We start from the raw sequence: 17,291 nt of genomic DNA, 5'->3' as shown, positions 1-17,291 counted from the left end.
CACGGTACGTGTTGCAGCACTACAGCAACCAGTAAATGATGGCTCTACAGCAGACAAGCACTACAGGTCATTCTGATGGATCATGTGAGTGGAGTGCACCATATCAGGAGCAGGGTTAAAACACTTGGTTAGGAACAGGTAAGGAACCTGCTAATGTTTTTAATGGATTTCTATGATGACGATCTGACAATGATCTTTTTTAAAATTAATATTTAGATGTTCAGATTAAGAAACCAAGCTGTAGTAGATGACACTGGAATAAAGGTATACAATTTGGTATTTGGTAAATACCAAATTGTAATTGGGTCACTAATAAGCTCTGTTAAAAGCATATTTTCCAAATGTTGTAACTGTCTAGTGAGTTGCCGTGACGATGGTGGGTCAAACTTATCCAAGGAGTCAGTCAACTAATAAGATGGGAAAAGTTTGAACTGGACTGAAACCTAATATCCCATGGTTAACATGTGTGTACCCTGACCATCACACTATCATAAGGCCTGGCGTGCTTCAGTGAAAGTCTCACTAATGTAGTTTCCAGGCAAGTTCGTAGTTTCTTCCCAGCACTTCATTAACCAGTGCAGTTCATCAGGAAATCTAGGCTATATTACCAGCTGGTAATGCCATTTTCAACTTAAACCAGCATGAGGTTAGCTTTACCTCAGGAGGTAGAGCAAGTTAGGTACTAATTGTGACTTCCTAATAATGTACTAACTAATCCAAAGGTCAGTGGTTTGATCCCTGATTGTTTCAGTCTGCATGGTCAAATATCCTGGATAAGATACTAAACCCCAAATTGTGTTTGTTGAAGTGTGACTGTTGGATAGAAAGATGGTAAACAGTGCTTGTATGAATGGGTGAATGAGACATAGACTAGAAAAGTGCCACATAAGAACGAATCCATTCAGTATTACCACTGAAGCTATGTTTGGCTGCTCCCTTTAATCATAAGGAGCCACCACAGCAGGTAGCTGTTTTGACTTGGCTGATTTTTGTTCCTCACACAAACCCAAAGAGATCTGTGTGCCTCCTCGGGATTGAACTGAGGGACCTTCAGACTGTTTTGTGAATGTATGAACCACTACGCTGTGACGTTGCTCAGTGATGTTTTACTAACAGCAGGCAGAAAATCTCTAAAGCAGATATACTAGAAGCTGAACATCCTTAAAACAAAATAACACATCGACTTCAGGAGGCACAGACAGGCTCACTGCCCTCTCATTATAAATGGAGAATGAGTGGAATCTGTCTCCACCTTCAGGTTTCAGGGCGATCACATCTCCGCTGATCAAGTGCAGCAGCAGCTACACTTCCTCCTGAGGAAGAATAACATGGACCAGAAGCTGCTGCTGCTACTGTTCCTCAGTGTAGAGCAAGCTCTCCTACTGTGTGTTCTGATGTCTTATTATTTATATTTTGTTCCTGCACAGTAGATGTGGAGCATCCACAATTTCATTTTTTATGTACAAGGACAATAAAGGGCAGTTCTATTCTGTTCCACTACAAATGTATATTTGTCCTGGTCCTAGGTTCTTGCGTTTACTTATTATTACTGTTATTCTGTGCCTGAAGATTTAGATTACTATCTGATGATTGACTTTCTATCAAACTGTTAATTCTGAGTGTCAGTTCTTGTTGTATTGTGTGAAGTCTGTTGGCTGTTTAGTTTCTATGAAATTTTGGCTACAAGTCTAGATTGCTTTACTGTTATGGTGTTCGGTCTGAGTTCTTTGTTTTCTGTCTCATCCACATGTGTCTTGTCAAGAGACAACAAAGAGACACAAAACAGCTTTAAAGAAATACAGTACACAAAAAAGAGATGCACCACAAAACAACTTTTTTTTTTGGCTGCTCCCTTTAAGTGTTGTCACAGCCGATCATCTGCCTCCATCTAACCCTATCCTCTATCAACAATTTCTGTTCCCCTTCACTACATCCATAAACTTTTTCAGAGATCTTCCTCGTTTCCTCCTGCCTGGCATTTCCATCTTCAACATCCTTTGTCTAATATATCCACTTCCAACTCGAGTTTCTAACTCTGTCCCCAAACTGCTCACCCTGAGCTGTCCCTCTGATGATGTCCATCCTGGTCACTCTGTCACTTGCACGTCAGCCTCTTGTCTTTTTCTTAGAGCTACTGCCTCCAAACCCTGCATCATAGTAGGTCTCACTACTGTCTTGTAAACCTTCCCTTTCTTGCTGCTATCCTTTTGACACAAATCCCCCTGACACCATCTCCACCTACCCCTCTGTAGAACCTGGGACCATTTCGTGGCCTTTGCGTTTTTTAATTCCACGCCATTTCCACTGTGTTTAATGGAGTATAGCCAAATTTTCAAACATGTATTTTTTTCCCATTTTATTTTAAAATTTCAGTCTGAGTTTTTTAAATGAGCTTAAATGGCTGAATAAAAGGCATACATCCACTACCGAACCTCGTGGCCGATTTGTGCCCCATTGAAACCCATTATAAACGCTATTTTTCACGCCAGAAAAATTACGGTCAAATCGATCGTCAGGTTTCCAGCTTAGGTTTCGTTTTGGACTACAGGCCTTAGAGTTGTAATTTTTTTATTTGTCCACCGGGTGGCGCCCTTGCTCCACATGTGACGCCTGCTGGAACATACACATGTTCTCCAGCGGCCTGCTCGAGACAGATACACGGAAAAGGCACACTAATTTCCCGCGTACCACAGCAGCCTGCCCCGCTGCTCGTTCCGGACCATTTTCTGCCCTTAGGTTCGTTTGATTTTTTTTTTTTTTTTTTAATCAACAGGAAATGACGTATTTGTTTTCATGTGGTAGCGGAAGTGTGTGCTGCAGACACGGGAACCGAACCATATGCTCCGGCGCTGCGCGAAACACACCCGCGGCAGAGGCACTCCTCCCCGGGGGAGCAGGAGCAGCAGCGCCGCCTGGGGACATTTTTGGCTTCTGGAAAAAAAATTAAAACCGGATCGAAATTAATGTTCGTGCCAATCTTTTGTCCATCTAAAGGCCTAATTATAATAACAATAAAATATTACTTCAAATGGTTTTTTTGGAAAATATTTTATGTTTTATGTTTTATGTTTTTGGGGCAAAAAAAGCAGTGCGCTCATGTGACGAAACCGGGATATAAAGGGTTAAAATCCGCGAAATGTAATTAAAACTTGACATGAATATTTCAAGGAGAAGTAGGTCTAAAAGATTGGCTAATTTAAAGTGGAATAAAATATTAATATATAAATTTTTTATAGCACTTTTTGGGCGTGGTCGATAGTGTGCATTTTATGAAATGCGCTCCTGGAAAAAAAAATAAAAGGCGATCGAAATGACTGTTGGTGCCAATCTTTAGTCCATCTAAAGGCCTAATTATAATAACAAACAAATATTACTTCAAATGTTTTTTTTGGAAAATATTTAGTTTTTTTGTTTTTTGGGGCTAAAAAAACAGGGCGCTCATGTAATAAAACTGGGATTTAAAGGGTTAAAATAATGAAAATATAATTAAAACTTGACATGGATATTTTAAGCAGAAGTAGTTTTAAAAGATTGACTAATTTAAAGTAGAAAAAAATATTGATATATAACATTTTTAGAGCACTTTTGGGGCGGGACCATTTTTTGGTCCCGAGGTTCACGAAAGGATGGGATTTTGAGGTTCTACCAAGGGCTACTCCACTCTGCCTACACTCTCTTCTTCACCTCTTGTGTACTGTCTGTTGCTGTGGATAGTTGACCCCAGATATTTAAAGTTGTCTACCCTCACTCCTCTATTCCTAGGAGCTTCACTGTTACACCTGTCTCCCGGGTGTCTACTGTCTCTTCAGTAGTATTAAGACGAACTATAATGTCAGTTAAAACAGTTCCCTACAAAAGAAAGCTATGCAAAAGAACAACAGTGTCGAGACTCACAAAAATGGGGCAACATGACAGAGACAAAAGAGATTAACGTGACACACAAAGATGCATGAAATGACAACAAAGAGACTTGATGTGATGAAAAACAGACACAAAACAACTACCAAGAAATTCAAAATCACTATGTAAAAATGCACGAGATCAGAGTGCAGCTGTACATTTACAACAGTGAAAAAAGAGCTTAGTGAAGATGGAAGCTCCACATTGAGTTCAGTGTTAATAAAACATAATGCTTAAATAGCTCTTAAATCAGGTTTAAGTGGTGCTTAGACATTATTGTTTCAACCAGCAGTGCTGTCTGCGCTAGGAATAAACTGCAAAATGCGTTTCTTGTATAGGAGATAAAAGTCTGCCGGGTTGAAATATAATTGCACTCTGTAATGAATGTGTTGTCTTGCTGGTCAATCTGATGAGCCATTCTGCTTTATGGTTATTGTGGAGTAGCTTACATATGTTTATCACCAGAGAAAAGTCCATTAGTAAAAGAGCTTCAGCAGAAACATGATAGGCCTCATTTGGCTACAATGTCGAGCTGTTATCCATCAGTCAGCCTCCTCTGGGGACAAACTCTATCTCCCCAGTGCTGCCTAACACACAAGTACACATGGTGATGCATTACCATTTAGCTTTATTTGTTTGCTTAGCAACAGAGAGCAAACGTGTACTTGGTGATTATTTTCAGTCTGTGAAAACACCTATGAAGACGTCTGTATGTGTTTTATTCATGATGTCACTCATTCGTCTGCAGTACTTGTGTGTTGTTCTTTTCAGGAAGCTGCAGGCTAAGGTCCACACTCAGCCATGCAGGTCTGACTACACAAGATGGGTGATTATGGTGTTTTTACAGTGATACAATTACGTCTTTTTGTAGGACAAACGGATGATAATGGCGATACGGATAAAGCTGTATCAGGTTACGACCCTGTGGAAGAGAGGCCTCATCATCACTGCACTGTAACACAACATGTACAGTGAGTAGTACACATGGTTTTCTTGCATCGCAGAGGCCCACTGCAGGCAGTTAAGATTATGCAAATTTCTTTTCAGATATTTTGCTGATGTTGTTGCTGCTAGTCATCAGCGCCCAGCGCATGTCCCAAGTCCCGTTGTGTCCTGCTTCCTGTATGGTTTGTTCTGAGGATGCTGTCATCTGCCAAAGACTGACTAAAATTATAGGTAAAAAAAATATGCCCTCTATAACTGAAAGCTGAGCCTAAATAAGTGCATAGTCCTACTGTACGGTAGTCATATGAAAAACGTTATTTGTCAGTATTCAGAGCTGAAGACAGCAAAACACGAGAGAAAAGGAACTAACAAAATAAAGGAGAAAGTAACTAAACAGGTAAACACTGAACACAGACATGAAGGATTAACAATCGAATAAGAGGGTACTGGGATATGGAGGACTGGGAGAGTTACGTTACACTGAAATAAAGCATTTCATGCTTTAATAATCAATTGTAAATTAATAAAATAATTTGCTAATTACTTTTTGATTATGTTTGTTTTGTTTGTTTGTTTTAAAAAATATCCATTATATGGTAATTTAATGGACAAAAACACAAGGAAGTTTGATTAGTTTCCAAGTTTATTTGTGAAAGCAGACATTAGCTTACTAAAAACGGTAGAATTAAACCCGATTCTTTGATCCCTTTGATAGAACAGAGAAAACCCGACTCAGAGTGGTCAAAACATTTATAATTCTTTATTCAATCATCTTCCGGAAGAGAGAGCCCTGCACAGCCCATAGCCAGCTGCAGAATCTCTAACATTAGAAGCTCAGCCTGTGTCTCATATAGTGTTATTTTGGTACTTCACACGTCACACAGTTTCAATACAAACAACTCCTTATATGTCAGTAGCTTCCTCTTTTTCTGTCTAACTTCCTCTATTTATTAATATGCGTGTACAGCTGCACACGGACTTCCTGTTTTTCAGTCTGGCTGAGCACTTAGTTTGTGAGTCAAAAGTGCCTTTGGTTTACAAGCCTTCATTACTAAAATACATAAAACCATATAATCAGCAAATAAGCATTAAGAATATATATATATATATTTATTTATTTCTTAACAGTAGCTAGCTAGTACCCCCATATCACAAACTAACACAAGCCTACAAGGGTAGGGCTACCTGGAGTGATGCTAATGTTACGTGCTACTTTCGTGTTACCTTCCGCAATTCGTAATTCATAATACTAATTTGCAAATGGATTGACTAATACATATTTTATTGCACAATGCATTATAAAATGACAAAATGTAATAATAATAAAATCAATCCTTAAAGCTCAAAGAAACACAAAAGCCAGTATTGCAAAATATAAACTAAAGAAAACCAACAGAATTTGACATTACTAAAAACTGTCATATATTACACTTTTTTATAAGCTTATGATGTAGCATAATGCAAAATGTACCACTTTAATGTGGTACATTTACTTCTTATGTATGTAACCGAAAGGCACTAATATGCTGATGATGTTGTGTGTTTTTGTATGCCTTGACCAGTTGCTCCGAATACCACACAGGCTCTGCTGCTAACAGAAGGCTCAATTTCTACAGTTCCGCCTGCCTCACTGTCTGAGCTGAGCAACATTACAGTCATTGGTGAGTAAACTGGTGAGTTCTGAGAATTGCAAAACAGCAACAATAGTGGTAAGACAAGTTGATTCTGTTCACGGGGGGCATGTTCTGATATGTTCTGATTTAGGACCTGGGTGGCTTGGGGATAGAAGCTCCTCTTGAGTCTCTCTGTTCTTGCCCGTATGGTATGGAACCTTCTGCCTGATTGCAGAAGTTTGAACAGTTTATTGAAGGATGGGACGGGTCCTTCAAAGTAAAGCAAAGTTAGTTTAACCCTGGAGAACCCATGGGGTCAAATTTGACCCCATGGGTTCTCCAGGGTTAAATAGTGAATCAAAAAGCAGCCACAATGGTCAAGAGGGGTATTTGAAGGTAGCAAGCAAAAGCTTCTAATGCAGCTTTTCATATTCATTCTATGATAAATTTTGCCTCTCAAATTTACAAAAAATAAAGACTCGAGACTAACTACACACAAGCAAGGCAATTAGTCTTGCTTGTGTTACATGTTCCCTCTTAGTACAGCCTTTAACTTTTGATCCATAGAGGTCAGTGTGCCAAACCCTTTTGCTAGATGAAATAGAGTTACTTTTAAAACTTTGACCCACTAAACTTCAGAAGAAAGTCCTCTGCACCATAAAAATACTGCAAAGCAATGGCAGATGACAGACAGAAAAAGAACAAAAGAAGGGAAATTGTCCTTTTCTTTTTTTAGAAACAATAGCATAGCCAGGCAACAGGACATCTTTCACTTTTTAGATGCATTAAAACATTTAGACTCCCGGTTTTATAGTGTTCAAATGTATTTCTCCCTGCTGATCATCCAGGTTTGAGTCATAACAACATCTCAGAACTTGGTAAAGAGTCCTTCAGAAATCTGCCCTTCCTCCGCACATTACTGCTGGACCACAACCTCCTGAACAGTGAGTCTCTACAGGGTGGAGCTCTGATGAATCTAACCCAGCTACAGGTCCTTACCTTGGGCCATAATATCATTAGCACGGTAGGTACCTTTGCTGGGGAAAATGCTACTATTTGCAACAGTAGCATTTTCAGTTGAGAGATTTTACAGTTAAGTGATTACTTCATTAATCAGGGATAGTAAGTCATGGAAAAGATGGATGTAGCCGTTGTCACTTTACCAGCTGAAGGCTCGAGCTGAACATCTTAGTTTTTTGAAGACCTGATGTGACTAACTCATCATATATGGTGAAGCATATCCTCCTTTTCTCCTTCTGGACACCTATGGGGACAGTAATGAGCAAAATGAGCATCATATTGTATTCAGCAAAAATTGAAACCAGAGATAGAAGTCACAAATGATGAGTAAAGTGTTTACTGAGGTAATAGAGCAAGGCTGCCCAGGGTAATCTTCCTATGGAAGCTGAACCTTTTTCTACCTGCTGGCATTTAGAAAGAAGATAACCTTTATATAAAACATAGACAGTAAAACCAAATACTATGTGCAGATGGTAGTAGATGTTTATCGTCTTCCACAACGTTTCTTGTGCATTTAAAGAACATACAGCATTTTAAGTTTTGGGACTAAATACATGAAGTAAGAATCAACTCTGTGTTGCTGTGTAGATCCAGGGTGGCTGGTTTAAAGGTGCCAAGGCTCTGCAGAGTCTTACACTGGAGGGAAACCTGCTCACCAGCTTAGATTCTCGTTCCTTCCCTCTAAATGACCTCAGAGAACTCAGGAATCTGGATCTGTCAGATAATCTGATTGAGCATGTGGAGAGAAACAGGTAAGAAGTTAATATTACAATGTTTATTTATTTCCTTCCTTTAAAAGAAATAAAGGACCTTCACCAAACCTAATATATATATAACCCTCTGTGTCTTAGTTTCCGTGGCTTGGTGAGCCTGACGACTCTGGATCTTTCCAGAAACCGCCTGAGTTCTGCTCCTGTGGATGCTTTTTCTTACCTCACCTGGCTGACAAATCTCAACCTGGACCTCAACTCATGGAACTGCTCCTGTCAGCTGCTGGAGCTCGCCGACTTCCTGTCCACCTTCATCCAACAACCTGACAAGGTACAGGAACTCCCCCCACTAAACCTACGTCCACTCACCAGTACAACCTGAACTGACTTAAATCTTTTCTCTTTCTATTTGTGCTGATCTCAGATCCTCTACAATGGCCGTAGGATGGTTTGTGCGAGTGCTGACAACCCAGCTGTAACCACAGTGCTGGAGCTGACCGATGCCAATTGTGTCCCGTCCAATCAGAACATCACAGTGCATATAGAGCCAAGAGCCAGCGTAACGCCTCAGTTGTATGCTCGAGATCTAGCCATCACTGCAGTCATCTGCTTTATTGGTGAGAATGATAAACAACACAGGATAAAAGAACAATGATTTAACTCTTAGATGTTAATGAAAGAATAAGAAAAGAGGAGTATTAGATGGAGAATCATAAGCACAGAACACCCAGCTGAAGCAACACAGTTCTAAATGATCAACATTCGAAAATAAAAACAGGAGAAAAATACACTGCAGAACCTTTAATACCCAATCATACTCATTCTCCTGTGCTTCAGGTGGCGTTGGCTTGACTCTGCTGATAGTTCTGATTTACTATCAAGTGTCTCGAAAGAAAAAAATGAAAGAAAGTAAAAGACTGAAAGAGCAAGAAGGAGGAAGCAGCAGCACAGCTAACCACCGTGTTAATCACCTCGATGTTAGAGAGAGGAGGAGGGATGTTTTCTTGCAAGAAAACAGCAGGCAGCAGTGGAACAAGGACGCCGTGACTTTGGACACATGGGCAAATGAACCCAGAGACCAGTTTAGATTTAGAACTGATGAGAACGGTGGCTGTTTCAGCTGTGCTGACTGCAGCAGTGATGCACCACAGCTGAACCCAATGAGAAGAGAAAACAGGATGAATGGAGGGATTGAGGCAGAGGTGGACAGAGAAAGGAGAAAAATAAGAAGGATACCCGACGAGGAGGGGAAAAGGACAGAAGTTCAGCATAGAATCTTGAACAGGGACACCCCTAACAAGTTTGTTTTTCAAGAAAATACAAATTCATCTTCTTATCCACAGAGTGAAGCCTTTAATCAGAGAGCAGAGATCCTGCCAGCCCGGAAGAACGGCAGAAATGTGAACAATCACAGGACACACGCAGAAGTAAAGATTAAAGGATATGAGAGTTTACGCTGTGAAAGTTGTCACAGGACATACAGAGCAGAGCAGGACATGAGACAACGGAAGATTGGGACCAATCCAGGAGACTTTGCTTTCCCTAATGGCTTCTCTTCTCAGTACAGGCTGAATGAAAGCGGAAGGAATGCTCATAACCACTCTGACATGATGAAGAACACAGAGTTGAGAAAAGTAATCAGAAATGTGTCGTTTGATCTGCAAAGTTCAAGAACCCTGGAGGAAGGAAACAGTCAAATTGAGGACAAGAGAGAGGAGGACGTAATAAGAGACAAAAGAAAGAGAAGAGAAAAGAGGCAGAAAGTTCAGTCCAGCCGGTTGGTGAAGGTCAAACTAAACTTGAATCCACTAAGAAAAAGCAAAGTCCATCCAAGGAAGAAAAATGAGCAGGGTCCTTTGGAGAAAAGCAGCTCCAAGAAAAGCAAAGAAAAAAGAAAGGATGGAAAAGAACGTGAGGAGAAGGAAGAAAAAGGAAAGTCTAGCAAGAAAAAAATTGGAAAATCCTCCAAGATTGAGACATCGGCTGAGGTTGGAATCAAGGAAGAAGAGGTCGGAGGAGAGGAAGGACAGAAAAGCCAAACACCCTCTGAAAAAACAACTTCCAAAAGTGTTAACAATGACCAGAAAAGTACAGAAGACAGTAGATACCCAGAGAACAACCAGTCTGTGCAAAGCAGCAGTGCTGCTGACCAATCAGGGTCCACTATTGTTAGTGGACATGGGCAAAGTCTGCTGGGTAATAAGTATCAAGGAACTGGCCTGACTCTGGGTAGTGCTCAGCATTCGTCTACCAACCTCTCACTGCTTGGCTCAGCTGGCTCACAGCTAAGCGGCAGCAGCCTCTCTCTTCCAGGGGGGAACTTTCTGCTCAGCACCTTGGCCTCAGGATCAAATTTGCTGTTCCCCAGAGGTCCAGCTCCTAGTATAGCATTCAGTGGGCCTAACGTGGCTCCAAGCAGTGCTCCAGACATGCTTATTAGAGAAGCTGCAGGGGGAGTTCTGTCTGCTGCTAACCCTTTACATGCAAGTGCAACACCTCAGACCGGAGGAGCTCCCTTGAACTTAGCAGCAAACCCAGGTGTTAATCCTGCAGTTGTCCAGTCCCCCTCTCAGAGCCAAATGCTTCCTGACAGTGCTCCTCTTGTAGCCATGCCAAAACCTGAACTAGTGCAGGGACAAGTCATTCAGAATGCAGGACTGCATGAGCTATCTGTTGAACCTCAAACATCCATGACCAAAGAGAACCTCCCTGCCTCGCAGGATTGTATGTCTGAGGTTGCCCCCAAAAGACTCGAACCAGCGAGCACAGTGGAGAATATATCAATTAGTAACAGTCAGGCAGAGACTGGGAATGTATCTGTTGGTACAATAGCTGATATATCAGTAGGGGGTGTGGCTCAAACTGAGGTGCCTGCAGTGGAAAGGTCTGGAGCCAGCATGCAGGAGGCAGGCGTATCAGGTGTGCCCGGTATATCCACAGAGAGTGAATCCTCCACAGCAGCTGCTCTGCTGCAGCAAGAGTACCTGCCTGAGGAAGGAGGCTCCCCTTCCCTCAGGAGGAAGCTGAGACTGGTGCTTCCTGAGAAGACATCCAGCCGTCCTCTCACTGCTCTGGAGAGGAAAATACGTTAGAAGCTAACTCAGTATTTAAACTACTTTTTATCTGAGTAAAAGGAGCTAATGTTACTACTGAATCATTTTGAGATTTAGAGGATTTCATATTGTTTATTTTTTATCAATTAGTATTTTTGCATTTTAAAATCATTCATGGCCTTTGAAGCAGCATTTGAATAAAATTACATCACATGAAAACCATTTAGTGGCTTTGCTGCAGCTTTCTGTCGTTCCTCATAATCTTCATCTACAGATGGTATTTCCTTGTGTGTTGTGACAGTATAGTTAAAAATGACGACATTTATTCGTGGACATGAAGCACAGTTTCATGTAAGGCGGAGCTGTTGCTTAGTTCAGCTGCTAACTTACAACAGCCATTCACACATTTGAGGTTATAATTGCTCGAGTAGTACAGTAAGTTCTACGGTAAATACAGTAGTGAAATAAAGACAACATCTTTCAGTGATCTGAGGACTAAAACACTGTAACTTTGACCTTTATGCAGATTGCAGCAGGTTTCTGGGGTTTTGGTGTGCATGCAGGATTGGGTTTCAGTTTTGGCCCTAGGGTGGCTGTTTGCAGAGGATTAGGTTTCCTGGTCACACTGCAGAGCTCTACATGCTACCTACACAGGGGTCCATTTACTGTCTGAGCTTTCCTCCTCCCGTGAGTCACTGTGATACATTATACTGTCGAACGTCACTATCTTGTTAATGTTGTTCATGGATATGATCACAGAGAAGGTGTCTGTGGTCCTGATTCTTAGACGGCATTGCATTTCTAAGAACAATAACTTTATTTGTATATCTGTTTTTAAAACACACAGTTTAAAAAAAAGTGCTTCACAGATTGGATAGAAGCACGTGTTAATAATAAGTGTACATTTAAACACACAAATACTTACATTAACTGCTGCATGCACACTTCAACACACATATAAGAAGAATGAGAGCCAAAAATTAAAGATGAGGGTAAAGGTAACTTATAAAAACACTTTTTTAATACAAACCAAACATTGAGCTGACCTGATAAGGCAGAGGAGGGCTGTTCCGAAGTTTTGGAGCTCCAACCTAAAAATTGTGGTCACAAAAAATTCATTTCACTTCAGTTTTATTTATATAGTACCAAAGAGAAAAAATGGCAACAATCAAACAACCCCCTCTGAGCAAGCACTTGGTGATAGCGGGGAGAAAAAAAACTCCTTTTTAAAAAGAAGAAATCAGACTCAGGGAGGGGCAGCTTTGGGTGAGGAAAAGAAGACAGGGCAAAAGACATACTGTGGAATAATATCTAACGATTAAATGCAGAGTGGTGAATAAACACACAATGAATTAAAACAAAGTGAGTGAAGAAAGCCTAGACCTAGTGCAGTTTAAGTAAGGGAAGATTCAGGGTTACCTAATACAGTATAAGCTTCATCAAAAAGGAAAGTTTGATCTTAGAAGTAGATCCAAACTAGGAGCTGGTTCCACACAGCGCTGCTTCCCATTATACTTAAAAACCCAGAGCGGGAACCACAAGTAAGCCTGTAGTCTGTTAGCAAAGTGGGGTGATATGGTACTATGAGGTCTTTAAGATAAGATGGGGCCTGATTATTAGATTAACACGGAGCCAATGAAGAGAAGTTATCATGGGACATCTTTCTAGTCCGTGTCAGTACACTTGTTGTAGCACTTTGGATCAATTGAAAGCTTTTCTGGGAGTTTATAGGACACCCTGATAATAATGAACTAGAGTAGTCCAGCTTAGAAGTAATAAATACAATTAGTAGCATTTTAGCATCTGTTGTTTGTAATGTGTTTGTAATTTTAGAGATACTGCAAAATGCAAGAAAGCAGTCCTACATATTTGCTTAATTCAAAGGTATTGAAAGACAAAAACCTCAAAGATTTCTCACAGTGTTTCTGGAGGCCAAGTAATGCCACCCAGAGTAAGTATTTGGTTTCTAAGATTTCTAGGGCTGAGTACAAATACCTCAGTTTGATCTGAATTTAGGAGCAGCTTGTTAATTTGTAACACACCTAGATGGAGAAAGATTTTTACAAAGGTAAGGACTTTTCAGCAAGCAAACTTTATAAACAGGCTATAAAAAGCCTATTTTAATGTCCTAATTCTTTGTAGAGCTTTCAAAACAGATATTGGATTGATATATGATGTGTTGCTGAATTATATATATTGCATAAAAACATACTACTACTACAAAGTTTGGTATGGTTTTGTACAGGCTAAACTGGTTAGCTGGCAGTAGCAGTGTAGTTTGCAGTGATGCACTATGGTGGGCTGATGCATAGCATGCTGTGGTGTTTAATGTAATCATTACATCAAGAGTAAAACATGTATATTTGAGGTCATGATGCTGATTAGATTCACTCACAGACTCCCTTTCATACTAGCTTCCTTAGTGTCCAGGGGATGGAAATCAGCCATAGAGCTTGTGAAACATCTGCTTATATGTTGTTGAATTCAGTGGGGTTGATCCTCAAAACACAGTGAATATCAGAGTAGCAGCACAGGCCAGCTGATTGCAGCCTTACACAAAGGAAAATTGACTGAAAGTCACAAAACAACTCATGAAACATTTTTCTATGCATGTCTTCTCTCCCAGCTGCACCACAACACCTGACTTTAGGGCTCCCCCTTAGGGATACACCCTGGACAGGTTGCCAGGATGTTGCAGCATATAACTATATAATGTATAAGTAACATGAAGCTATGCACCAATAGATTTTTTTTTTCTTCAAAAAATCATCTCTTTTCTTACATTGGTCTGTTTCCCATTACATCCCATGTAACTCTTTTACTTTCCAAAAGTAGAGTAACACACTGCAGCCCCCCCCCCTACCATTCAACATATTTCTAGTTGTATGCACACTATTTTATTCACTCCATTACTTCACAGCTAAATCTGGTGCTTTTCCAACAAAATCAGCTTAGATGACGTGACGATGATGGATTTAGGGATAGTGTAATAACACCGGGAAATGTATGACATATAAGAAGTGGTTGCAGTCCTTGCCTGTGGTTGTTAGGGGGCAGTGTGTACCTGCACACACAAACGGAGGCACCCTTTCAGCAGCTGCACTTTTGATTTATGACTCACTTTGGAGACATAATTATAACAGAGGGGAAAATACCTAATTTGCTAGAGTTAGGGGCCTGAGTGTTGAATTTGAACTCATTTTACCAAAAAGACAAAGGCTGACAGGAGAGAATGAAACCATTTAACATTTGATATGATCTTCTAAAATATCAAAATGTCAAATGTACACAGGTTTATATTCTGTGGAGGGGGAGGTTTCCCTCAGTATAAAGGTTTAACACTTATGATAGACCAAAGATGGTTTTGTGGGCAAAAATTATTCTTTTTCAAGGTACCAAAACAGATCTGGACTGGACTCCAGATACCCCCCAAACAGGTAACCTGTTTGGTTTTCTCTTCACCACTTTCTCTCTTTAGAAACCATGATGGCTTCGCCATAGAGTACAGAATAAGTCCAGAACAAATCAAAAACCCAGAACACTACCACAGTAAAACGCTATACAAATACAGGCCATTTACCATTTACAGTAAGTGCAATGATCTAGCAACAACTGAGGACCTAGTAGCAGGAGAGTAATCAAATTGCACTCAGGTAGATCATTACTTAACTGTTTCCAGGTGCATCAACAAGGAAGGTAGGAGAGCCAGCAAGACCTTGCCGCTGAAACAAACAAGCAGAGTTACAACAAACACACATGCACACCACAGAAGAGAGAAGCGTTCGAGCATAAGGTGGAGAAACGGTAGAAAACGATGGTAAACACAGGAGGACAAGGAGACCATGACGTACCCCCTACCCCACCCCTCAACAATAAGAGGCTCCAGATGACCTAACCTGGCTTGTTGGAATGCCTACGTTGAAAATCTCTAACCAAGGAGGCATCCTTGACTGTGGAACCAAAGTCCTCTCCTCTGGCAGATATCCTTTCCAATCAACTATCCGGTCTTTAAGTGATGACATGACAAATCCTGCTTCCGGGCCCAAACTACCCTGTGTTTAATAAGGCCTTTGTGTTTTTAATATGTTTTAATGCTTTGTATCTTGTTCTATTTAATCTCAACAGTGATCACAGTCAGTGATCACTGTCGGCCTCTCTCGGTTTTTATTACCTCTATTCATTTTAAAGCTCAGTTTTTAAAACCTTATGATGTAACTACAGCCCATGCAGCAGTATATTAATGACTAACCTCGTATTGTGGATGGATTATCTCAGTTGTTCTCGTGACTCAAGTTCGGTCCGTTTACAGCATCCTGTCATGCGATTGCATTTGTTTGTAACCATCGGGAACCCTCACGTTAACTTTTATCGGGTGGGAAAAAGTTAGCGTTCATCCTCCAGCTTCACTGTTTTAATTATGCTAACATAGCTGTGTCACTAGCGATCATGTACTAGCTAGCCTAACTTCAGTAACTCTACAAATGTCACTGCTGTTTACTTTACTGTCTTCATTTATGTTGAAAGTGATAGCAGAGCTACAGTATACGTCTTAATTTGTTTCGAAAATCCCTCAGTCAGAACATGGTATATTATATTTAGATGGAAACTAGCGAGCTAACTATATTTTGTTGTTCAGTTGCTGTGAGAGGGCAACTCTTGGCCCAATCAAAACTGAAGTTGGGGAAACCGTCCTTTGAGAGTGTTAAATGCTTTTGATGGGCTGCAGCATTCCATGACTCGTGAGAGGTAGGGCAAGTCTACCGAAATCTCTGAACTTCCAGTAAGTTAGGAAACCCTATGAAGTGTTGCAACTGTTTGACTTGTGGGGTCTGGCCACTCCATCACTGCTTGAACCTTGGCTGAGTACACCTTGACCTTCAACATGAAACTTCAATTTTTTACCCTTAACATAGTGTCTGCTCTCAAGTAATCTTTGGAGTACCTGATAAACATGGCGTTAATGGTCCAAAATAGTGTGAGACAAGATGGGAATATTATCCAGACAGATTAGTATGGAGCGGTTGAGGAACTCTCAAGGCACATCATTCACCAACACCTGGATAACAGCTGGAGCATTGGTAAATCCGATGGTCCTTGAAGTGACCCAAATGAGTTAAATGTTGTCTTCCAGTATTTTCCTTCCTTGACGTGGACCAGGTGGTAGGAAGTCTAACCTTGGAAAGACAGTGGCTCCTTGCAATATTTTAAAACAGTTGGAAAAGATAAAAGAGATTTTTCTTTTAACAGTGATCTGGTTCAGACCTTGGAAATTAATGCCGAAGAAGAGTCTTGTCAAGTTGATACAGAGTTTTGTCTTGAAGGCCGGATGATACATACCAGCAGCAAGGGAGTAATGGATATATTTTCCCATTACATCATGTCCTGGTGTGATGAGGCTGTGGCGATAATTCGTGGGGAGCAGTTTACCAAATCTTTAAGGAAAACTTTCTCCAAATCATGATATTCTGCAGGATTGATTGAAAGATATGTAGAATCTGTGCTGGAGGATGCAGCACACTCAAACCTGGAGGGGAAGCAGACTGTAGACAAAATTCATGGCAATGAAGGCTCTACCCAATAATCTTATTTGAATCCCAGTTAATTTTGGGGGGTCACAACCTTTCAGCCAAGTGTGACTCAGAACAAGCAGCCTACCAGGAGCATTAAAAATCTATAAACTGATATACCTTTGGCAAATACTTTTGGCAATATAATTATTGCCAAAAGTATTTGCTCATCTGCCTTCACATGAGCATATGAACTTCAGTGACATCCCATTTTAATCCATAGGGTTTGATATGATGTTGGCCAACCTTTTGCAGCTTCAACACTTCTGGGAAGGCTTTTCACAAGGTTTAGGAAGTAATTTTTATGGGTTTATGGGAATTTTTGACCATTCTTCCAGAAGCACATTTGTGAGGTCAGACACTGATGTTGGACAAGAAGAACTGAGGTGGATTGAGGTCAGGACTGAGGCCAGTGAGGTGCTTCTACACCGAACTCACTCATCCATGTGTTTATGGACTTTGCTTCATGCACTCGTTCAGAGT

At 40.6% G+C, this 17,291-nt stretch overlaps 1 protein-coding gene across 2 annotated transcripts; it reads left to right on the top strand.

Moving 5' to 3' along the window:
• Window positions 1–11,402, top strand: lrrc53 (leucine rich repeat containing 53). Of its 2 annotated transcripts, none has more exons than XM_085389225.1 (9): window positions 1–138; window positions 4,772–4,871; window positions 4,948–5,076; window positions 6,408–6,506; window positions 7,307–7,482; window positions 8,067–8,230; window positions 8,330–8,519; window positions 8,613–8,805; window positions 9,026–11,402. In XM_085389225.1, the coding sequence occupies exons 2-9, from the start codon at window positions 4,865–4,867 to the stop codon at window positions 11,278–11,280; spliced, it is 3,213 nt and encodes a 1,070-aa protein (XP_085245351.1). In that variant the 5' UTR covers window positions 1–138; window positions 4,772–4,864; the 3' UTR covers window positions 11,281–11,402. The 2 variants fall into 2 exon arrangements, with proteins under 2 accessions (XP_085245351.1, XP_085245352.1); XM_085389226.1 differs by lacking the exon at window positions 1–138 and adding an exon at window positions 4,243–4,707.
• The last annotated feature ends 5,889 nt before the right edge of the window (window positions 11,403–17,291 follow it).

The sequence above is a fragment of the Rhamphochromis longiceps genome, linkage group LG18 (genome assembly GCF_057381845.1).
Source record: "Rhamphochromis longiceps isolate RC_006_pf linkage group LG18, R_longiceps_female_GT1.1, whole genome shotgun sequence".
NCBI lineage: Eukaryota > Metazoa > Chordata > Actinopteri > Cichliformes > Cichlidae > Rhamphochromis > Rhamphochromis longiceps.
This window is presented reverse-complemented; position numbering and strand designations above follow the sequence as displayed.

What these genes read in the sequence shown, in the direction of transcription:
- lrrc53 (XM_085389225.1), top strand. An exon ending in GAGCAACATTACAGTCATTG is followed by an intron (nt 6,507 to 7,306) that starts GTGAGTAAACTG and finishes CTGATCATCCAG; the next exon opens with GTTTGAGTCATAACAACATC. An exon ending in GAGCATGTGGAGAGAAACAG is followed by an intron (nt 8,231 to 8,329) that starts GTAAGAAGTTAA and finishes TCTGTGTCTTAG; the next exon opens with TTTCCGTGGCTTGGTGAGCC.